Consider the following 25516-nt stretch of genomic DNA (forward strand, 5'->3'; position numbering starts at 1 on the left):
TGACATACGGTCATTTTTAAGATACTGAAAATAACCGTTTTTTCCAGTGTCCCCTGTGGTGGACATGAGGACTTACCACTACTGCCGTTTTTTTCATAAATTATGAAGATGGTTGAGGCATCAAGAATGTGTAACTGAGTCGAAAAAGCTTATTGCAGTATGAGTGATTATCCATCCATCCAGTTTATATGCCGCTTCTCCTCATTAGGGTCGCGGGGGCATGCTGGAGCCTATCCCAGCTGACTTCGAGCGACTATGACTGAAAAAAAATTTGGCATCAAATTTACAACGTTTTCAAAGTTTTATAAAACGTATAGAAAAATATAGGCAAGTAGTTGCATTGTAAGTATGTTTTTCTTCATCAAAAGAGTAAAACATGATGGATGAAATAATTATTCACTTGTACCAGATACAGCCATATCTATTTTTACCCAATACAATTATTTAATGCATAAAACGGTAACATAGTAACATTGAATTTTTACCAAGCTGGGTCATCTGTTGTGCACAGTTTATGCTGTGCAAGTTGTCACCACCAGGGGACGCTCCGCCCTCCTTTCCAACTTGTAGCCAGCCAAGCCACGCCCTGCTCCCCGCCCTCCGCCATAGCCAGCTCGTTCACCCCGGGACACTAAAGACGCCCATAGCAACAACACACACTCGGCTACGTCGAATAAGACACTTGAACAGCCGGGAGGACGGATTAAACACCGCTTCTTTGTCGCGGTGACTACAGGTGTTCTACGGAAAAGGAGATACGTTGGTCGTCTGCGCCGTTAGCATGGAGCGAGGGCACCGCTTGCTAGCTTGTTTTGGATAGCCGTCCAAAGACGAGCGACGCTGTCCCAAAGGAGGACAAGAGAGGTCGCAGCGAGTTGGTCGTATCGTCGCTGTTTGTTGTTAACTACAAAGTCAGCTAGACGGGAATAAACACGGGAATGGTGCTCTGGCTCGAGTCGCTTTGCAGACAGAAAAAAGCGAGGGGCACAGGGGCCACAGCAGAACGCTGTAATATTTGGACTTTATCTGTTTGTAAGAGAGGGAGCGGCTCCCCTGTGGACGATTGTTTTGTGGCTAGCTGGCTAGCTTGCTGAGGAAAGCGACCACCCCCTCCCCAAGCTCTACTAATGTTAGCTGCCTACAGAAAACACGTTTAAACAAAGCCGGATTGCTGACTTTCTGACTAAACTTTTTTTTAAAAGGCTAGCTTTACCCCAGGGAATAGGTACAACACAACTCGGGGCTATTTTGGACGGTGTCAACACTTTTTAAAAGTGCTACATGTAATTTCTTTCTACTGTTTTTGGGACTTCTTCACTTCGGATGCTGGCATCACAAACTATTTACAACCATGATGATCATAAGCAGAAAACCGGAGGGCCCAATAGTAACAGGTAACCACAATTACATGTCTTTGTCAAACCTACTACAGTAGTGTTGTTAGCACGCATTGGCAGGTAGGTCTCTTGGAAATGTAACCCTCGGGCAACTCTTTCCATTCACATAAATATCTCGTGCCAGAAATGGCTTTGAATAGTCATTTATTTTCTTGGATGTGGGCTCAAATGTCACGTCGTGGCACTTGGTGGACAGGCAGCAGACAGATGTCTAAACTAAGTAGTCTTTCTTTTCTCAGCACGTATAACGCCAACACCACCCTTCAAAGCCTTTATCTCAATGTTTTGGCAGACATTTCAGGATGTGCTGCCTATTTCCCAATAAGCTGTTTGTCTGCTGCTTGGTATCGAGTTTAAACCAATATAACTGACAACCTTCTTGGTTCGGTCTATCTGTTGTTGGACCTGGCTTCTATTTATTTTTTATTTTCACTGTGATACAGCATGAACCCTGTTGTTAACATGAGGTCATACTGATACACTGATAACATTACCAGGAACAAGAGCCTTGCTCCTACTACCTCAGTCACGTTTAATGGCATATAATGTGTGTGAACTTAGCTTGTAAGATAGCCCTTCTATACTCCGGAACTGCTGGATACAAAAGAGTGGAAAATTTGTCAGAACATGCACCCCAACTGTTTTTGCCTCGGCTATTACTTTTCTGACAAACACACCACACGCTGACACAGTTAAACCCCAGCGTTTGACTCCATACGCCTGACTGACTTAAAATTTCTCTCACAGCTCGATTCAAGAGTTTTATTGTCATATGCATAGTTAAACAGGCAGCACTACTATGCAATGGAATTCTTATTCTGTTCATTCTCCCAAGAAAAGAAAGAAAACACAAGAAAAAGATGCGCTCATCTTAGACAACATTTCGTGCACACCTTTTGGGGACTGCCACGCATGTGTGTGAAATTTGAGCAAGATTGACTGGACTGAAAAACATGAGCACAGTCATCAAAAACCTCTCAGCAGGTGCACAGGTGGGACCTGGCTATAAGTCTAATCGTTTGTCCTTTGATTATAAAACTTGAGGATATCTGTATCACATGTATGGTTTGTCTTCCAAATAATCAAAACAATCATCAAAAGTTTGATGCTATACTGGCATAACCTAAAAAGCTTCGCACTTTAGTGTCAGCAACCTGTCTTGTGCACCTGGTACAAATTTGGTAGCAGTCGAGCAAATTCCCAAGAAGGACTACAGATGGAATTCGCCCAAAATGGCCAATTTTCTGTTATGATAGATGTGTCCACAGAATTTGTGTTGATTAGCATAACTGGTAACATTTGTTTGTCTTGTGATGTTGTTAGATAAGGTACATTTTTATGCAAGTGTTCTTCCTTAAGGCACTATATGTGTTAATAGTGTATGCTTATTTTCTTACTTCTCTTGGTAGGTTTGATAGTAAAGCAAAGTCCAGTTCTGTCCTAAAAGTGCAGAGGCCCCAGAAGGCTGCTGGTGTCCGTGCTTGCCTTTTATATTGTGCGTGGAGACCTAAAGCCTGTGTTTGCTGTGCTGTGCAGGTCTAATGCGTCGGTATCCAGGCAGCGAGTCTAATCTGTCCCGGAGCAGGTCTGTTGACTAGGGGACACGGGTTGTGACGCACCTGCCCACGCTTAGAACACTCTCAAGGGCCAGTCGGCGGGAACACCAGATATTTTTCTTGGAGCTAACCAAACATGTCGGCAATGTAAATGTTCCCTGGCTACTCAGGCGCGTACATTTCAATGTGAGACCGTGAGAAGCGGGAGCTTAGATCTAGTGAGGTAGAAAGCCTGCCTAACAAATGTTGAGATAAACAGCCTGATGATGGGCTTTGTCATATGAGAAACTGCCTTCCTCCTACAAGCTCTGAACGCTCGTCTCAATCATGCATCCAGCCTGTATCATCTCAAATTAAGTGGATGGCTTAGTGCCAGCATCTATGTGACCACACACACACACACACACACACACACACACACACACACACACACCTCGCTATTGAATGGCCATATGGGCTCTATTTTGGAGCGCACCTGACCTGATGCAAGCCGTACATGACCGGGGCCTGAATGGACAGATGGGTAGACGGAAAGATGCTGTCGTCACACGGGCATCTGTTACCCCCATTAGGCCAATAATACCACTTGCAGCGCTAGCAATCCGGGACCCTAAGCCCTACCTAAGCTGGTCAGGTCGCTGCCCTTGTCTTGGGTACAATACACCAGTCAAAATACATCCATTCATTTTCACAGGAAATAGCAAACATAGCTATCCTGCTTCTCCAGTTTGTTTTCACAACATTGTAGCTAGCGGACGTTGAGACTTGATTGACAAAATAATCAATGGGACTTTGCTCGACCTTTGTTTTCCCCAAAGATGACATGATGTATCTTTGTTTGTGCTGCTGATTTATTTTGTCACGCTGATGTGTTTTGTTCCTCATTGGTCCCTCAGCGCGTCACGGTGATGGCCTTTATGACTCGTACATGAGGACGGACCACATCCTCAAAGAGGACGCCGATACAAACAGTCCTTCTGGCCTGCCACCAATGCCCAAGCACACAGTAAGCAAACATGCAAACACACAAAGCCAACAAAGGCCTATTTCCTGTGCTCTAACACACTCTGTCTCCAGACATCCTGTTCCTTGGAGAGACATAACCCTCCCCCCCACCACCACACTACACATTTCTTTCTTGTCATCTCATTAACTTCACTCCGTTCAGCCTTTTTACTGTTGCAAGGCAGCACAGTTAGCGTATCTCTTATCTTCCACCCCTGTGATGCACGTTTTATTTAGCAGAAGCTTTATTGTCATTGCAAGGGTGTACAATGAAATTCCGTTTGGCAACATTTCCTTGTTGTTGTGCAGCTGTATGTTCTAGTCATAACATGTGATATAAATGATATGATATAAATAGTAAAGTAGTGAAAATAAGGTGCAGAAAATGTAAAATATTTACAACAGATACACACTGTAATAGTCTGTAAAGAGTGCAAGACAGTCAGTAGTCCAGGTAGTAGTGTGTGTGTGTGTGTGCGTGTGCTTCCATACTACTCCATGAGACTTTGTGTGAGTGATTGCCTCAAAGGCTGACATTTTAATTCCTGCTAATATGGTCTTTATTTTAGAGCGGATTTAATGGCAAATGAATAATGTGTGGTCTTAGGTCACGTCTCACTTTTTAACATTAAATCAAGTTTAAAAAGCATCCCTTGATGTATATGGCACCGTTCTCCGAACCTGCAGAGATCTTTACAAGGATCTTCTATTCTATGTATGTTTTGAAATTGTTAGCCGTAGGTGAAATGTAAATTCCATGGTTGTAATTGTTATATTATTCAGGTATAGTGACGATAAAATGAATCTTTAGTAATGTTTGGTTTTTCTTTGATTGATTCACTCCAGGATATTGGGGAAAAAAGGGCACAAAAACCTGACAGGAATATCATGGTTTTATTGAGTGGCTCTGATATGAATTGTAATTGCATCCTGTAAAATGATCTTTATTGATGTGCTGTCAACAAAATACCCAAATTCTGCTACAAGGATAATATTGACAAAGTACGGGAACTTTGGAAATCCAATAACAATCATTACCTTTTGTTTCTGCTGCCATCAGATGTGTTAATTGGCGTGGGAAGTGCCTTGAAAGCCTTGTTTTGCTTGTAACACACACCAGCTGCACAGCAAGAAGTGTAGGTATGGGACCAAATTAGTCAACACAAGTTAATTATGTATTGATATCTAAAAATCATTGGCCAGTCCAGGGTGTACCCCGCCTTTTCCCCGAAGACAGCTGAGATAGGCTCCAGCATACCCGTGACCTAGTGACGACAAGAGGTATAGAAAATGGATGGATGAATCTAAAAATCATGTGGTGTCCAGTCATCACTGACTTATAATTCAGTGAGTGCAAGGTTTTATTTGTCACTATTTTTAATGGACTTGACAGTGTACAGTTATTTTTACATGTTTTTTTACATTCAGTAGCGACCATGTGACTTTTTGTGGGAATGTGCAAAAACAATGTCTGGAATTGTTCCACAAATGTAAGTAGCATATATTCACATACTGTTTGTCAAAGTAATGGGTATGCAAATATGGCATTAATAGATTTTTCAATACTGTACACCAAGGACACTTATTTTTCAATCGAGTAAGAACATTTTGCCTCATTCAACAACATTGAGAATGTGTGAATATACAAGTGGGCTACTGGGTGCCTCTCTGAATGGCCCCTTTGGCACAAAATGTGCACACAATGGTTCTCTACAGCCTTCCATGCTAAAGGGGGGGGGAATGGTTTGGTATAAAGTCTATAAAGATTTACTGGGCTTGAAAATGTGACCCACAAACAAAATCACTAATCAACATTTTCTCCTCTTATACCGTGCCATGTAAATTCTCCATCAGTTGGCCTGGACAGAGGTTAGAGTGCGTTGTCTCTCCCAGAGTTGCCCTTCTTTTGTATTTGCTGTCACGCTCGCCGAGGTAATATCCTCGATTGAATATAACTGACAGGAGCGCACGCCCCAGTTCCATTTGTTGGAATGCTTACAGAGCTGCCTCGTGCGCCGCTGAAGTAATAATAACCACATCAGCCATTGCTAGTCACCATAAAAGCCAATGAGAAAGTAATGCGAAGAATTGGAATACAACTTTAAAGAGTGAGGAGGTTTAGGGCTTTCATGAACCTTCACTTTTGTTTTGTCTTTGTCCCAGCTTGAATGAGCCCAGCTGGCTTGCAGTACAAGTTTTGTGTGTTTGCTGCACGTGACAAGTTGTGCAATTGGATGCTTGAGAGTTAGGGGGGAAAAAGCATGTTGAGGTGTTTCTCTGACAGCAAAGAGATTAGCTTCTCTCCATCTGTTGCACCATGCCGATTTGCACACAAGGAGCACCATCATTTAACATTGACACACACGCTTTTCACCCCAGGCTCTCTTTTGCTGATGTTTTTTGTAATTTATCAGATCAATAAGCCATCACTGTTGGCGCGCCACATGCCATTTGATTTTTATGAGAGTGTGTGTGTGTGTGTGTGAAGGGGCTCAATCAATGACGCTGGCTGTACAGTTTTTGGGACAGCAACTGCGAGAAGGCCACAGGGTTGGCCATTTGGCTTGCATGTCATAAATCAAGACCATATAGTTACACTGGAAACTGACCCCGCCGTCTGTCGCTGTGTTGGAATGCAGGATCAACGTGTTATCGTCAAGACTTGAACGTAATTACAGCACAGATATGTCACCACATCATTTCATCTGTATTTCCTGGTGGAGTGGCTGTGCGTCTTGTAGACACTGGTCATCAAACAAGACACCATAGCAAACCCTCAAAGTTTGCCGTCTGTTATTATGATGTGAAGTGCTCACGTGGAAGACTAGAATGTTGACCCAACCAACCCACAGAAGTGTGTCCTGCTTTTCATGAACACATACGTTGATGTCAAGTCCCTTGTGCCTCATTGTGCATATTTCCACTGGTAAGACACGGCAGAGATTTTAAAAGACAGAATTCCAAGGGGATGCTCAAACGAAACCTGCCTGAAGAATTGAAACTTACCTAAACATTCAGCTGTTGTAGCAACCGTAAACTTAAAAAACACTGACAATATTCAATCCCATTGTTTTTAATTTGATAAGAGTTGTTTAATTTGGGGAACGTTTTTGATAAATATGTGCCTTGGGATGTGGGTTGCCTTTCGGATGTGTTTTATTGTTTTTGGGGGGCGGGGTGGGTGGGTCTTCCGGTATGGCCTCCTGTACCTGACCAGACGGGATCTAGATCTAGTTTTGCTGGCTCGTCCGCTTTAATGCCTCACAGTTTGAGGAGGAAGAAATAAAACTTCAATCCCTGAGGGAGTTGCCCAGCTTTGTTACTCCCCAGTTCGGAGTGCCTTGCTCAAGGGTGCCTCAGCAATGCTCGAAAAACGTAATAATAATAAATAGTAATTTAGTCATTAAAGGCTGAGCTACTGCTGAGCATGAGTTCATCCATTTCACACTCCAGATGGTTTGGCTTCAGCCAGACCAGATTTATTTTTACTGGTGTCAAACAGTACACACTGTACATACTTGTGCAGTGCATATATACACTCATAACTATAATAATGCCTTTTCTACCTGCTGTCTCTTCTTCAGGCTGTTGGTAACAAGGTTGTGATGAGGGATCAGATAACTGTGCGAGGTGGCCAGCTGAAGGTCAAGTATCTTTACGAAGAGTCTACTAACAATCGCAAGATCAGTGCCATTACCACAGCAACGCCACAGAACACCGGGACCGGCGGTCAGACGGCCAGCAAGCCAGCGCCAGCCTCTAGCGTGTCCAAGGATCACAGTGTAGACAGGTGGGAGACGCTTCACATTTAAATAATTTACACCAAGAAGGAGGGCCTTCGCTCATCGCAGTCTTTCTGTTTGTGTTCACCAAAGCTCTGAATCCAGTAAGGGCTCCAATGAAAACTCCAGCTCTCACGTGGTTGTTAACGGAGGGAACAGCAGCAAGGTGTGCGGCCCGCTCACACCGGAGCAGGCGGAGAGATTATACCGGACTCAACTAACCAGCCTTGAGCAGACTGAGATCCACTCCTACACAGATATCTACTTTGTGGGACCCAATGCCAAGAAGAGACCTGCTGTCGTGGGGGGCAACAACAACTGCGGCTATGACGACGAGCAAGGTGGTTATATCAACGTAGCCCATGACCACCTGGCTTACCGCTATGAGTTTCTCAAGGTGAGGCGGACAAATGTGTCTTTTATCTTTAGATAATCTTTGAATGAGTATTGGAGTCTGTGAATAGAACAAAAAAAGTTCAGAAATGAGTTTGATAGTTTGTCTCTGTTGTAAATATGGCCAGACTGGTAACACACTGTTGTAGGATGCCACTACTCATCCTGGCGTTGTTGCTCGTCTTCCTCTTGTATAGCACCTGATCCCACAAGTGTTCAGTTAGGTTGAGGTCAGGACTGTTGCCAGGCCGCTCCATTCTTTCTACTTGCAAATTCTGGAGGTGATCTCGGTCCCAGATTACCTTTACGTTGCCTCAATGTTGACGTGTTTCTCCATTGATGGAGATTGTTACAACAGAAAAATAATCTGCCAAACTAAAATCTCCAAACGTTTTCTTGTTACATGTTAAGTACCAGAATACCGTGTCAAGTCAAAATGATACTTAGCTCTTTCTATCCTCAGATCATCGGTAAAGGAAGCTTCGGTCAGGTAGCCAAAGTCTACGACCATAAACTGCAGCAGCACCTGGCTCTGAAGATGGTTCGCAACGAGAAGCGTTTCCACCGACAGGCACAGGAGGAGATCCGCATCCTGGAGCACCTGCGCAAGCAAGACCGCAACGGCACCATGAACGTGGTGCATATGCTTGAACACTTCACCTTCCGTAACCACATCTGCATGACCTTCGAGCTGCTCAGCATGAACCTCTATGAGCTTATCAAGCGCAACAAGTTCCAGGGCTTTAGCTTGCCGCTGGTCAGGAAGTTTGCACACTCCATCCTCCAGTGCCTCGAAGCCCTGAGCAGGCTACGAATCATCCACTGTGACCTCAAGCCCGAAAACATTCTGCTTAAACAGCAGGGACGCAGCGGCATCAAGGTATTTATTTACACACAAAGCTTGCTGTATTCCTGAAGCTGCTCTCGCTCACTGATTTGTCTTCTCCCACCAGGTGATTGACTTTGGCTCCAGCTGCTTCGAGCACCAACGTGTGTACACCTACATCCAATCTCGCTTCTATCGAGCGCCCGAGGTGATCTTCGGCGCACGCTATGGCCTTCCTATCGATATGTGGAGCTTTGGCTGCATCCTGGCCGAGTTGCTGACAGGCTACCCTCTTTTCCCCGGGGAGGACGAGGGTGACCAACTAGCCTGCGTCATGGAGCTGCTGGGCATGCCTCCACAGAAGGTTCTGGAACAGGCCAAAAGAGTAAAGACCTTTATCAACTCCAAGGGCCACCCTCGCTACTGTGGAGCCAACACTCTGCCTACTGGAGCCACTGTGCTGACGCCGTCTCGCTCCCGCCGTGGTAAACTGAGAGGCCCCCCTGCCAGCAAAGAGTGGAGTGCTGCGCTGAAAGGCTGTGAGGACCCCACCTTTATTGACTTCATAAAGAAGTGTTTGGACTGGGACTCCTCATCTCGTCTGACCCCCAGCCAGGCCCTCAGACACCCATGGCTGTATCGCCGGCTGCCCAAACCGCTGCCTGGAACCGAGAGGAGCCAAGGGGCCCCAGTAAAGCGGCTCCCTGAACACCACAGCACCTCCTTCCCCTCCATCCTCGCCAAGGGGGGCACTGGCCTGGCCACCACAGCTGCCAACAACAAACTGAGGAGCACCATGTTGGGAGATTCAGGAGAGGCCATACCTATTCGCACGGTCCTACCCAAACTTGTCTCTTAGAGAGAGTCCCACTCATCTCCTCTCTCCTTCCTCTCCCTCCTCCTCTGCACTCCTCAGGAGGAGTCAAGAGTGCAGGAGAAAGTGGAGTCTAGCTTTTACAATGTTTGGTTGTATTTGTTTGTATTTGTTTTTTACTGAGCGGCATCGACACCCCAGTCGTTGCTTTTTAATAATAGCTGTTCACAGAAAAGAGAATACAAGAATTCATACCAAGTTTTTATACAAAGGATTTCCTTAAGTGGCTGTGGAGTTTCTATACACAAGTCATTGATTTAGATCATGCTTTGTACAAAATGTGTGAGTGGACAGCTAGTGTTTTTAACCTGTGTTTGTTCCCACACGAGTGTTTTTCCCGTTTTTAGTCAGGGCCCACTCGAACGCCTCACTCTTTCTAAATGAACACTCTTGAGGAGTGAAACTTGAAAAGGGCTACACAAACTCTAATTAGCTCAGTGGTAGCAGGCAACATTTTATTCAGCCAACAGTAAGAGAATAAAACAAGCACACTGACAACAGGTTGACACACTTTGACGACAGCATCATGTAGTTTTTGCAATACGTTTTCACAGCCTGCAGCTAATTGACCTCTTTTAGCCTCCCCTTTCCTTATCCCTGGTGCTTGCATGTCAGCTCAATATGTGGCATTAGTGTGTGCATGGTGGTGCTACCGTAGGAGACATGAAGAGTGATCTATTTTCAGACCCCCTCTTGTGCTACTTAGATTGACAGAAGGTTGAGGAAGAGGACAGGAGCTCCACTTGTCACCAGTGTGTCATGGCTGACTTAACTCCCCATTTCTTTTTGGGAATATTTCATCACCTTGTATCAATAGTCATGTTTACGGTCCACTAGGATGCTACCTGCAGTGAAATGTGGCTACATTTTTCCAACAGGGAGACAAAAAGTAGCTAATACGGACTTAGATGGTTGCTAAATATGAGCCATTTTTTTCTTCTGAGAGGCAAAAATATCTCTCTCTGGTACTGATTGAAGACATGTTTCTCAGGGAAACACTTGATACATCCCTTAATCCTATGTAGGCTTGCTTTTTTTGTGTACAGTTTCACTGTCGGAGCCACAAAGGGGGTCTGGTCTGCATGCTCCACAATCTGACCTAGATTCCCTGTCCCTCCACCTCCTTGTTCTCTCACTGTGTCATGTAGGCCAGGGAACCTCGTAAACCCATTTTATATATATATATATATATATATATATATATATATATATATATATATATATATATATATATATATATATATATATATATATAATGGGTTTACGAGGTTATATATATATATATATATATAATGGGTTTACGAGGTTATATATATATATATGGAGAGTGAATTTATGGTGCTGTCCAGTCACTCCACACACATGTTGTCAGGTGCATGTTGTATGGACCACTCTGCTCAAAGACGGTCATCCCTTGTTTTCTAAGTAAAACCATCAGGGATTTCTACTCCATTTAGGTTTTTTTTTTTTTTTTTTTTTTCCAAATAGAAGTGGTTTCGATCACGAGTCACTCCCAGTTGCCAAGAGGATGCCCAATGCAAATGTGGAATAAGAAGAAACAAAAAAGATGTATGCTGTCATGTTGTACTCGTGGTGTGCGGTATAGTAGCGGGATGTTTGGTGTTCCAGCATGAGATCACAATCTTGTTAAAGGAGGCTACTGGGTGACAACTAGAAGAGAGAAACAAAATGTAAAGTAACCAAATTAAGTTGTGATAGTTTCTTTTTCTAAGGAAAATAAAATGAAAGTTGTTCTTAACTGAAATGTGCTGATCTGGAGTCATTTCATCATGTGTGGCTTAAGATTTATGAGGCAAAAATGTTGAATAACTCTTATGAGTGTGGAAAACATACCAGGAGAGGTGGAGGAAGCTGTGTAGAGCAACAACCCAGCAGCATCTGCTATCTGCAGGCCTATCATGGATCGCACAGACCTCCATGTGACAGCCAGTGGTACCATGACTGCTGTTAGTCACTGGGATATGGTCTACCAACCCATTATCAGCCCATAGGCGGGTGCACAGGAGGCTTAATTTCCTCCAGTACATGAAATGCCTACTGTGTGTGTTTACAGTTCCTGGAGGACAGCAGTATTGATGCAATCAAGGAAGATGAACACTTTTGTCATTTGAAACCAAGGTGCTGTGTTATGAAACAATGTCTCCAACGGTGCTCACCAAATAGGGAATGGGCTCCCAGGCAGAGATAGGGTTATAGTCACTGTCCCTCACTTATTTTGACATTATACTGGCATTATACACCACAATATTAGTTAGTTGTATTGTAGTTTTGCAGATAGATACTGCTTATTTTTAATGTAGCCATGTTTATTAGTGTGGTTTGGCATGGGCCAGTTACTAGTTTCAAGGTATCCCTTTGCAAAAAGTAGTATATAAAATTAATTTTATTAAGTATACCTCAGAATAAGTATAGCAAGTATACTACAGACCATGTACTTGAAGTGTGCTATGAAGTATACAAATGTAATACTTTCTCTCACTAAATTTGAGTATTCTAAGTTTAGAAAAGTATACTTAAGCATACTTTTAAAGTTAATTTTAAATTTATTCAAGATTAATCCCATTTTGTCCATAGTTAACTCATAATTGATCATAATTAATTGCAGATAGAAAGAAATTTTAAATATAATAAGTAGGGATGCAAATCTCTGTGATAAACGCTTCAATAGGCATCTAGATAAACGAGTTAAGATATGATTAAAAAACAATATATTTTAAAAACAGAACAATTTGAACAGTGTTTAAATGATACGATTCGATATGATTCAACAATTACGTTTGTCGATGTTAATTTTACATTATAAAATAAAGAAGCCAATTGTATAGAAGTGTCATTCTTACAGTATTTTCAAATGTGTAAAAGAGCACAAAGCCCCAAGCATGCTGTAAGGCAGGGATCCCCCACCACCAGGCTGTGGAAAACATTTAGGTGCATGATTAAAAAAAAAAACACCAAAATTTAAAATGAAATAATTTCTAAATAACTACATCTATTTTTTTGTAAAGGGATACAAATTTCGGAAATATGGGCCATTGTTTTATATAATATATATATATAATATAAAACAATGGCCACAGTACTTAGAAATCCCACAATTTTTGCAAGTCTAATGCAAGTGGCAATTTGTTCGACGGTCTTTAAACGCACCATTTGACTTGGCAATGCATCGTCTCCCACGATGCACAGACAAGACTACTTCACTGTATTTTTGGGGTTTTTCTTTCACCTCATATTTGGTCCCAAATGCTGATACTATGTGGGAATGCATGAAGGTAAGATTTGATTACCTTATTGAGTGCTAATGTACATATTTGTTGGCGCACCTCTGAAAAAAAACAAGTCCTTCAGGCTGCACTGGTGGATGTTGGCTTATGATTCATTTAGTGCTTTTAATTTGATGTTGTTCCTGTCACACTTTTGCACAATACATAACAAATAAAACACATCAGATCTGTATAATGTACATATGTTACGTGTGTGTTGAAAATCTTTCGCGGTGACCAGCTAGCGCGATGCTAACGCTAATGTTAGCTAATGCTATTTGACACAAGCCCCGAAATAGCCGTCCTCGGCTATGCCTGCCCGTAACTAGTAGCTCCTAGCCCAAATTGTAGCGAGCCGTTCAAAGCAAAAATCCGCCAAGAGACAGCAAGTGTTTCAAAAAATACTCATTAGTTGGGTCACTACTATAATTGACAACGACAAAAAAAATACCTGCAGTGCACCAGTAACTTCTGTCTTCTTCCCGGTGATGTACTTCGTGACAACTCGTCTGCTCGAGAGAAGCCACTGCCACGGCTGTGAAGCTAAACTTAGCATTAAAAATTCCCCTTTCTTTACCGATTTCGACAATTCAGAGTCGCCAATTAACCTAACATGCATGTTTTTGGAATATGGGAGGAAACCGGAGCACCTAGAGAAAACCCACACACAGGGAGAACATGCAAACTCCACATAGATTCAAACCCCGATCTTCCCTATCTCCTGACTGTGTGGCCAACATGCTAACCACTAGGCCACCGTGCGGCCCTCTATTCTTTTCAGTATATCTCAAAATAACACATTTTGGAGCTGTAATTATGATACTGTGAAACCATTATATTTTTGCTAAGGTTATTATACAGTCAGAATCTCATCATGCCTAAGTGCGGTCATGTTGGTGTAGACAGAACTGCACTGCATCTCAGTGTGTCTCAGGATGATTTGATACAGCGCTTTCCACTGGAACCCATTCAATTGTGCTGGTGTATTTAAGCATGTGATCTAAAACTGCAGAAAATATTAGAGTAATAATTATGAACAAATAATGCAAGTAAGTAACAAATAAATACACTACATTTATTATTTAACAATAACAACACCCAGTATATGGTCTTTCAATCCATTTTCTATATCTTTTGTCCTCATTAGGGTCATGCGTAAGTCATAACAGTGCATGATATGCTGCTAAACCACCAATACTAATGTACTGCCCATGTCCGATAGCAAACAGAGAATTTAAAAAACACAGTATAGGTTTTTGCAGGTGTACCTAATGTTGTGGCCAGTGAGTACAGACTGCAACAAAGTGTGTCACAAGCGATGACTCAGTGTCATCCACTTCATGTGTTTCTGAGGAAGTCCACACACACACACAAGTCAGCACAATCAGGTCACAACACATCATTGACAACGAATGGGTGGGCTGCTCTTGGTGAAAGTGTCATCACAATGTTGACACACACTCACTGGACACGTGATTAGGTACGCTTACACAACGTGAGATATAAAATTACAAAAATAGCAATACTAGCTTTCAGACAATGTCAATAAACAGTGAGCGTTATTACATATGTAAAGGCAGCTCTTGTATTAAATCTCAGTGTTATGTGAGTGTAGACTCATTACAGGGAGCTGATGACTCATCGACAACACGTATCAGACTAAATTCATACTTGCGACGGCTCAGTTGTCAAACTTGTCAAACATGTTTTGTTGATGTCAGTGCCATGCTAATCTACATTCCCGGTCTTGTTTTTTTTTTTTAATTTACGTATGAAAGAGCCTGAATCATATCCTGTAACAGATGACTCCTCCATTTACAAGTAGGCGGGGGCAGCCCTGAGAGGAGGAAAGCGTCTGATATCAGTGCAATAGAGGGACGTAGAGCAACGTTACCTCCATCGGAGGACGTGAGAAATGTGCTGCTATGGTTGTTGTTGGTGGGGGAATTGAAACAAGGTGTTTAATCATCCAGATGAGCTTTCAGTCGTCAAAGAAACATCATTAAAGGGACAAAATAGTGTATCATATGCTCTGCCTTTACAAAGGCAGTGGTGCCCAGTTTTCCATTTGTTTTAATTGGTTTTAGAAGAATATGAGGAAGTTATTCACAACAGTGCATGATATGCTGCTATGCCTACAAGATGACATCTACATGAAGAGTAGCAAATAAAGAACATGAGAGACGATGTCAAAATAGTCCATAAGTTGCTGCTACGCCTCCAATGCCTCCATGTTTGTTATCTGCTACATGGCATGTAGCAGATAACAAACATAAGGGATTTAGTCAGGGCAGTGCATAATGTGCTGAAATGCATCCAATACCTCTCTGCATGACTGGAAACAAACACAAAATAAAAAAAAAAAACATAAGGAATGTAGTCACAACGGTGCATGATATACTACTATAGCCCCAATACAACACTACACGATACGTAGCAAATAAAGAATAAGAGGAATTTACGCCACCAATATTACTCAAAATGAGTGGTAATAAAGAATATGAGGAAGTTAGTCATGTCAGTGCATGATATGCTGCTATTCCTTCAATACCTCTCAACAGGATTGGCAGCAAATGGCGACACAGTATATACATATAAATATGCTGCTCAGTGCTCACTAAACCTTAACACAAAGCTAAGATGACATGTAGCAGATAAGGAACATGAGGGATTTATTCACAGCAGTGCATGATATGCTGCTATGCCTCCAATACACCTCTACATGACGTGTAGCACATCAAGAGTATCAGCGATTTTGTCACAATAGCGCATACAATGCTGCTATGCCCCAAATACCTCACAACAGGACAGGTAGCAAATTGAAAAACATAAGGGATTTAGTTACGGTAGTGCATGATATGCTTCTATGCCGCCAACACTATTCTACATGACATGTAGCAAATAAACATGAGGGATTCAGTTAGGGCCATATATAATATGCTGAAAAGCTTCTAATACCACTCTACATCACTGGAAACAAATAATTTTTTTTTTAAAACATCAGGGATTTAGTCACAACAGTGCATGATATGCCGCTATACCTCCAATACCACTCTACAGGATGTGTAGCAAATAAAGAACATAAGGTATTTAGTCACGACAGTACTAAGCAACCAATACTACCCGAAATGACTGGTAACAAATAAAGAACATGACAAATTTAGTCATGCCAGTGCATGATATGTTGCTTCCTGCTTCCTTCAGTACCTCTCGACGTGACTGGCGGCAAATAACAACACAGTATATAGATATGCTTGTGTGTGTTTGATAAAACGGCGAATAATATTAAAGTGGCCACCACATCCTTCAATTTTTCTCTATTCGAAGAAGGTCCTCGGTGAAAAATTTTGAACACTTCCAACCTAAAGTATACTGTCCAGCCATCCTTCTTCTATGGCACGTATCCTCGCTAGGGTTCAAGGGGTAAAGTATACTGTATATTTAATATTACTGTATGTGTACTGTTTGACAATGTCAACAAATATGGAGCATTTCTGTCTCTGCATGTGTTCCTTTACAAATTACAAGCAGATTAGATCAATCCCATTAGGCAGCGACCCCGTCACCTCTGACCATATGCTTCAAAGCTCACCTGTCGCCATTTGGCATCCTGACTGGTGCTGTTTCTAATCCCAGTAGGTGACACACAAAGGGAATGACAGAACATTATGGGAGCATGAATAAGCATGACAGCCTCTGTTTGTGTGTTTCACTTTAAAGCAGTGGGAGCAGCGGTTGGCTTGCACGTTGTTCAAATTTCAAAGCATTTTACCATAACATTTTGTATATTAGTGGCCTCCAAAGTGCGGCTCGAGGGACATAATATGACACTAATGCTAATATTGTGTTTGTTTCTCTTCAATCATAATTATATTGTACTGAGCAGCCAAACACCTTCCGATAGAGTAATAAAAATGTCTAGTTCCTGTTCTATGGTTATCATCACACTTATCCTCTTTGCATCCTTTCGTGGTGGCATCACTAATGACTTGTGGGGTTAATCCTTTAGACACTGTCACGTGATGTTCTACAGTCCACATGATGAAGGTTGGAACTTATAAGTTTGTCTGTGATGTTTCCAGAAACCTTACCTTGAATTTTGAGACGTTTGACTGTAAATTGTCTCTGACAGTATTTGGGTCGGAAAGAGAGAGAGGAGTAAAAAGAGTGACAGCTGAAGCTAATGTGAAAAAATGCAGCGAGTGTGGCGTGATCACATGTTGGGGTTGTTTTCCAGCATTCTTTGTGTGCTTTGTCTGATGTCATGGCAAGGAGGACCAGTAGTGTGTGTTTACACTAGACATCAACCCAAAACAATGTCACAATTCTCCCTGATTTTCCACCTTTAAACACGCAACACACTGTCACACACACACAGTGCAGGGTCACAGAGTACACACACGCTAGAGAGATGTGTGTGTCTTCTGGCTGTGGACCACGGAGACAGCTGACCCCAACAGTGCATGGACGAAGTAGGACGTGCCACATTAGCCCCCCCAACACAGACAGTTTGAGACACATGTCCCCACATGCACCACCACAGTAGATTGCACCCTGCTCCTTTGTGGAACGGCATACAATGACACACACTCACAGCTGAGCTCACACATGTCTCTACAAGCTTTGGGTGTTGTGTGCCAACCCACAATCTACATTCCCACAGAATGCAGGTTAGCAAGGCTTGGCTTAAAAACAGATGCCTGTGTTTTCTTCTATTCCAGGGGTCTCAAACTTGCGACCCACAGGCCAGACATACACTGTAGCAAACTTGAGTCCCACAATAGAAGGTCAGAGACACTTTAGCTTGGTTAATGGAAGTGTCTCTTCGCAGTGATCTTGTCACACAGTGACATAAACAGGGGCGTCACTTAACAGAGCGCTGACTACAGTCACTGCGCGAACACCAAGATGACAACATGCAACAGATAAGTAATCACATATAGGACCGCTACTACTATTACTATGGGAGATAACAAATAACTACATTAACTCGAGCAACTTTTTCCAAAACAAGTGCCGCAAGGCATGCTGGGAAACCGGCATCACTCCCAGCGACGCTGTTAAAGAGGAAGCGCTGAGATTGGATGTTTTTTAAGTACTTTTTTATGGAATACTTGATGCTGCCCAGCCGTACCCAGACTCTACCTCCAGAGGCCCCCACGTAAGTTGACTTTGAGACACCTTGTCTACCCATTGGTAGGTGTTTTCTTGGATTGGGTTCTGGCCGTGCTTACATGACCTGACTGGCTCACACTGACTACTGGAATAGAAGATGACTCATCCTCCGTCTTCACAGATGAATCCCACTGTCTGTCTCTTTTACTATATATATAATCATGTATATGTGTGTGTGTGTGTGTGTGTGTGTGTAATGTGTTTTCAAGGTTTTATCTTCCCAGTCCTCCTTTAGATCTTAGGTACCGCATCTCCTTGGCAACACTTGGAAGAAAATTCCAAGTTGCAACGTCATCTCTCATACGTAAACCACGTGTTAAGTGTGACAGAGATTGTTCAACGTAACCTCAGCCAAAGAGGTTATGCTGTCATCACCATTTGTGAAGACTAGTAACCTTTTTGTTTTTGAGGTGAGGGCAAGTGGCCAAGGTAGATACAGTAGGTTGGTCTGTCAATCAGTTACTAGGTAAGTTGGTTGGTTGCAAACGAGGTAGATAGGTAGTTCGGTAGCTTGATAGCTAGCTACGCAGGTAAGTATGTTGGTCTGTTAATGGCTGTAGGTACATATGGTACATTTCAGCAGAGGTGTCTAAACCTTTTCCAGCGAGGGCCACATACTGAAAAATGAAAGAAGGCAAGGGCCACTTTAAATGTAGATATGCTAAGTTATACATATTTCAAGAAAAAAACTGCATCTTAGCTTTGTGATTGATATAGGTGAAAAAGTGTATTATTAGTATGAACTTCAGTCTTTGCTCTTTTTTTCCCATTTTTTATATTGTTTTTTATTTTTCATATGTTTCAACTTTCTTCTTAAATAAACTTAATGAATTTCCTTTTTGTAATATTATGACTTTATTCCCATGATATTTTGACCATATTCGCATAATATTATAACTCGAGTTTAATCCCATAAACTTCTTTTGTCGTTAGAATACAACTTTTTTCTCTTTATATTTTGGCTTAACATTTTCCGCATGCTAATTTTCCAAAAATTACAACTTTATGCGTTGTTTCATTTGTTTGTCGTAATATTTCGACTTTAATAATGACTTGTTAATAATGTTAATAATGTTTGTTCTTTACGATTTCAAACTTATGCTACTACAATGGCGTTTTCCCTATGTTATTCTTGTAAAATTACGACTTAGTGGGAAAATCTGACCACGCTGGCTTGTCGTTTCCGTGTAGACAAGCAACCCACTTCTCTCTGAAAAGGAGGATGTCACCGACCCATCGCTGTCACGTGACCAGAAGTGAGCTTTGACAACAATCCCGGGTACGTTTCCGTGTGACAGGGCCTAAGTTAGCACGTACTTTGTGAACATGGTAGCCACTTGTAGCTTTTCCATCACCGAAAAAAACCCATTGCTTCTCCAGATCAGAAGCTACTGTAGGTGGATAATTCCAGCTTGCTAGCTATCTAGCTACCGCCAAACTGAGGCAGACGGCAGCCAAGGCAAAAGGAGGTAAACAAAGATGGCAGAAAAGTTGATCGGCATTGAGTTGATTGGTGAGCGATCAGACATGCTGGCATCAATTGTCTTAGCCTGTGAAAAGTTGTTACAAAGCTGTTGTCAATGGAATCCACTGCCATTTACAGGCTATTTTACTTGTAGATTCTCACGGTAACACGGGACGAAGTGTGTCTCTTTTCAGCTCAATATGGGACGTGTACTTTTGTTTCCAAATACGGGACGATTTCATTTTCCAAGGGATGGTTGGCAACCATAGTTGCTAGGTAGGTTGGTCGCTAGGTAGGTAGGTCAGTAGCTAGCTGGCCAGTTAGGTCAGTTAGGTGGATAGGTAGGTAGCTTGGGCACGAGGTAGATTGCTCGGTTGGACTCTAGGTCACTAGGTATGGTAGGTGGTTAAGTTTGTCTGTTGAGCTGTCGTCACAAGTCAGATACAGTATATACTGTAGCTGGCTGGCTAGGTAGCCATGTATGTTGGTGTCTCTGTTCATAGGTAGATTGGTTGCTAGGTAGGTAATTGGGTCAGAAGCTAGAAAGCTAGTAGGTGATTGTCTACCAGTTACTGGCCGACCAGTAGGTCATGTAATAGGTAGATAATTTGGTTTCTATCTAGCATATAGTTAGGCATATAGATTTACTGTAGATACATACAGTACATACCATTCTGCTACGATATCTGTATTAATCATAGGCTATTCATATTTTACTAAAATGATGCACTGTTTGCTGTTTGAAAAACATCAAGTTGAATTCTCTCATGTAAAAGCAACATTCTCTGATGAGCAACTCCATATTTTGCATTTACAACTTCACAGTACTAAAAAGCTATCATTTTAATATTTGTAACCAAAAAGAAAACTCCAGACTGTCTTTGTGTGCTCTATTGAATATGCAACAAAGTGTCTGGTAAATATTTGTCATCCTGTGTTTATTTCCCTTTTACAGACAAATCTTAATTATGCGCCATATTTTTGATATGGTCCTGTCCAACAAGTGCTTTAACAAATAACAAATACAGCGAGTTTAATTTAAGAGCTGATATGAAGCAACTTCCATGGTTTTCTTGATAATAACCAAAATCACTTTTTTCTTTGGTGAATAGCTATAGAACTGTATGAGGCAGGCATTAAAATGAACAAGAAACTGAACAAACAAGGGTGGTCTAATAATTTTTTCCATGACTGTAAGAGGAAATAATGGTTAACTAAGTCAAGGTGGACACAGACTTATCACTGGCTCTTCTATGCTAGAATATAACAGAACGTTAACTGTCTCAGTTGACACAGCCAGACTAATGTCCTCAAAAGGATGCATATAGTGAATCCTTGCACCACATGATCTATGCAATATGAGGGCCTCTATTAATAGTAAAAGGAGCCCCCTTATTCTGTGTGTCCAACACAACTCTTGTACTGTACCGTGATATCAGCTGATGGTTCACTTTGTGTCACATGTCCTGTCCTTTTGCTAAAAACATCATGAACACTGTAACTTAAGCCAGTGGTACGTCAACACAAGCGTAGAATTCCTGAATTCCTGGAAAATGGCACTCTGTGCCACTTCTGGTCAACAAGTCAACAGTCCAGTATGCTGGTGTCGGGTCATCTTGTGCGCTCTCGCAAGGGTACCGCTGCACTGGAGTGTTCCTGGAATGTTAAAGCTGATTATAGTAAATCTAGTTTGAAGATGTAGCACTGAGGCGTGTCTCAAAAGAGACAGACGCTCCATTGAAATGTGGCATAATGGAATTAAGACCACTTTATATGGTAATTATTGGTCCTTACTGTCGGACTGGATGGCACCAGTTTTTTTACAAACACTGTGGACGACATACAATATATAGTCATAGAATCACGTAATACAAAATACAAGAGTGTAAGAGTACTCTACATCCTAGGTTCCCAAGGGTACACCAATTGTCACAGGAGGTACGTGTATAAAAATAAAAAACAATTCCCACCTAATGCACACAATTACGAGTGCACCTGAATGCCTCATGGCACAAGCCGAACGGAGCAGAAAGCTGAAAGGAGACAGAGCATGAAAAGTTGTTCATTGCTCTATGTGCATCACATGAACAAATACGTTTGATGATTATTTTTATAGTGCTTAATAATGAAGATTTCTTTCATATTGCTGTTCCAATCCCCTCACCGCACAGCGATGAAAGCCTGTCACTGTGAGTGGGGATTCTCCTGAAAATGAGGCGTCATCGTTATCGTTGGTTATTATGGATTTTTGTACTTCGAATACTACTTTATCATGATTGTTAAACCATCCATCCATCCAGACAATGAAGGTTATATGCCAAATATTATGGCTTTGCCTACAATTCTACTTTAAGGGATAGGGAATTAAGTCACGATCTAGAGTGAAGTGAAAAAGTGTTTGCCCCCTTCCCGATTTCTTATTTTTTTGCATGTTTGTCACACTTAAATATTTCAGATCATCAAACAAATTTAAATATTATTCAATGTACCTAATGTGGCGTCCAGACAGCAAAAGTATATTTGTATGTCTCATTGGCCTCATTTTATCCAGTGTCCTGGTTTTCTCCTGCTGCTCTCCTTTGGAGCCAGCTGCTGGGTGAATTGTTGTGCTGAGAGCTTTTTCCATGTCAGAGTTTGGAGGGCCACTTTCCGTCTGCCCCTGACAGGCAACACGCTGACCTACTGAGCAGAGAGCCAAAATGAAGATCGTATTTTCTTGCTGTCTCACTGGTGCACACTCCCACACTGCACACTGTAAGGGGTGTGGTTTGAATACAGCCCACCAGCAAGGCATCAATAATTGAGTGATTCTGCGCTGTGTTAATGTTTATGTTTTACTCCAGGCCGAACATAGAACATCAGAGCTATATTAGGAGCAGACTAATTGGGACATAATGGACTGCTTTTTGAGACTTTGGAGTGCTTACGGACAGAAAAATATCATAAAAGGCTCAAGTAACAGCAATGTAAAATTCATTTTTTCTAGCAAATGTTCCACTCTCAGGCTTGCTGAGGATTGTAGGGCACATGTTTTGCTTAAGGGTGCAACTTGGGCACACAGTCAAGGCTTACTTTAGACATACACACACACAACACGTGCACTATAAAGACATCTGCTCATTCCGACTGAAGCCATGAATATACATTACTGCACACCGCTAGCTTTGTTGTTTTAATGACCTTTCTCACAACAGTCATTAAAACAAACAGTAAAAAGTATAAGATACAGGCATACAAGACATTCATTCGGGTTCCATTCGGTGTAGCTTTAAGAGAGGTGGGTCCTCACAACTGGTTGCCAAATTGTTTTTTTGTAAGATGATAATGCTTATAAAAACGACTTATTTTGTAGTTTGCTGTATTATGCTGGAATCGTCGCTACCATGCATGATATGCTGCGATGCCCCCAATATGATTTATGGTATGTAGGTAAACAAGGATAACGTTTTTTACACAGTGCAATATTTTTGACTAAGATAATGAATGTTGACATCTGGACCCGGGCCTTGTGTTTGACACCTGTGGTCCAGGACATGATCGATTACTCAGTTAATCAAAACAACAAGCTTGAGATGAATTGACGAAGAAAATAGCCAATAGCTGCAGCCCTACAATACATGCTATGTATTTGATTCTTCTTGCCTATATTTTGTCTCGAAAATCTTCATCGTAAAACTAAATTGTTTATGGTGTGCTACATTGGTAGGTACTGCTCTATATGCTTGCTGACTACGTCCAGGTTTCAGGTTCAAAAGTGCAAAGCTAATCCTGTCCACGGTGAAATGAACACTGGAAACGTGATGCATGTGGTGTATTATATTCCACCATACATACAGTAAGGGCAGTATACCCTGAGGGCCATTAATGATGTCTATTTATGTCGCACATGTGAGGATCATGCTATACATTAGCCCTTGTGTTTGCTATGGGAATCCACATGTGTGTACACAGTATATTTATATACATCAGCAGTGTATGTGGTCATGAGGTGCAGCAGGTCATGCTCTTGACTTGAGGCGAATATGTGTTTAAGGACGAGCCTCCAGTAATGGCAATGGCTTGCTCGTGTGTGGATCATATGTCCGTACAAGGGCATAGTCAAGGCAGAGGGCCTTCATACCAGCCCTGCACATGCACACATGACTGTGAGGGTGTGTTTGCAACTGTGCTGGTGACCAAGGCAGGAGGAGTGGGCAACTTAAAAATAGTGCAGAGAGCGGGATTGCAACTGCACGGGAATCTAAGAACACATGGCCGCCGGTTCCATTGTAATTCAGCGCGGATTTCACCAGGGTACGTGTCGAGTGACGAGCCAAGGGAGGATGATGATTAAAACTGAGTTGCCTCATAGTTTCTGAGCTTTGATGGGATTTTACAAGAAGTCTGCCCTTTGCAGCATCACAGATATGACAGTGGAGGGCTGTCTTCCAGGTGTCACACGGCCAGTAAATAGAGGAGGCGTACGGATAGCTGGCGAGATATGCCGGGGCAGTGGGGCAGTAGGTTGTGAGTGGAAGGTGAAACGTGATGGGGATCAGACTGGCAGGATTAAAGAGCACTGGACTGACCTCCACTAATGCACACAACATAGTGAAGGGATGAAGAACTCAGAGGAGGCTGCGGGAACAGCTGCTCAGTAAAACAGAAAGACTGCCCAATGCGCAACACCCCCCCCCACCCCCGCCCCCAGAACAAACACACAAAAACAAGTAAATAAGACATGCACGTGCGCTTATAAACAAAATGTAAGAGTGATTTCAATTGGAGGATAATCTTATGAACAAAGTGGCTCTTTCACCTCACATAATCTCAGTTTGGATTAAGATGGATTATTGGATTATAAAGGCCTCCTGGGGGAGGGAGGCAGATACGGACATTGCTGAAAACTATACATACCGGATCAGAGGAAACTTTTTTTGCATTGTATGTACATTTATAGCAAAACAAATTCCAACCCTGGACAAATATGCCCTCAATACTTCTCTACATGACGTGTAGCAAATAAAGAACATAAGGCATTTAATAACAATAGTGCCTGATATACTACTTCGCCGCCAATTGTACTGTGTAGGAAAAAAACCCATAAAGTATAGCCATGGCAATGTACTGTATGATATCCTACTGTACCTGTAGTGTTTTTGTACATTACTGGAAACAAATGAAGAACATAAGGAATTAATTATGACAGTGTATGATATGTACTGTATGTACAATTAAAAAGTTTTTTGAATGAGTATCTTTGGGACGGAAGTGAAACAAAGAGACTAAGTAATTTAGTGAGACACATTTTCTGTACATGGATTCAGGTTAAATTTTCCATCTGGACAGAATTGGAGGTTTTACTGTGTAGTGCTCTAGTTTTATGCTCAGTATGTACAGTATGGGGGCCGCACGTTGGCCAATACAGGAACAGCCTGGAGATCGGGAAGACCTGGGTTCGATTCTCCCCTGGGCATTTCTGTGTGGAGTTTGCATGTTCTCCCCGTGTGTGCGTGGGTTTTCTCCGGGTACTCCGGCTTCCTCCCACATTTCCAAAAAACATGCAGGTGAGGTTAATTGGCGACTCTAAATTGTCCATAGGTATGAATGTGAGTGTGAATGGTTGTTTGTCTATATGTGCCCTGCGATTGGCTGGCGACCAGTCCAGGGTGTACCCCGCCTGTCGCCCGAAGTCAGCTGGGATAGGCTCCAGCATGCCCCCGCGACCCTAATGAGGATGAAGCAGTATAGAAAATGGATGGATGTACAGTATGTATGCT

The 25516-nt window shown here is 42.2% G+C and overlaps 2 protein-coding genes across 3 annotated transcripts in view; both read left to right on the plus strand.

Annotated features, from left to right (window-relative positions):
* The first annotated feature begins 596 nt into the window (after positions 1-596).
* dyrk3 (dual specificity tyrosine phosphorylation regulated kinase 3) lies at positions 597-10997 on the plus strand. The gene is made up of 6 exons (XM_054785607.1): positions 597-1394; positions 3850-3959; positions 7543-7748; positions 7834-8137; positions 8597-9013; positions 9087-10997. The coding sequence occupies exons 1-6, from the start codon at positions 1352-1354 to the stop codon at positions 9816-9818; spliced, it is 1812 nt and encodes a 603-aa protein (XP_054641582.1). The 5' UTR covers positions 597-1351; the 3' UTR covers positions 9819-10997.
* Positions 10998-13105: 2108 nt separating this feature from the next.
* mapkapk2a (MAPK activated protein kinase 2a) overlaps positions 13106-25516 on the plus strand; it is a 50994-nt gene continuing 38583 nt past the window's right edge. For both annotated transcript variants that reach the window (XM_054784487.1, XM_054784488.1), the window contains exon 1: positions 13106-13126. In XM_054784487.1, coding sequence (XP_054640462.1) covers positions 13109-13126 — 18 coding nt within the window. In that variant the 5' untranslated portion in view covers positions 13106-13108. The remainder of the gene's footprint in view (positions 13127-25516) is intronic.

Source organism: Dunckerocampus dactyliophorus, chromosome 8, assembly GCF_027744805.1.
Source record: "Dunckerocampus dactyliophorus isolate RoL2022-P2 chromosome 8, RoL_Ddac_1.1, whole genome shotgun sequence".
NCBI lineage: Eukaryota > Metazoa > Chordata > Actinopteri > Syngnathiformes > Syngnathidae > Dunckerocampus > Dunckerocampus dactyliophorus.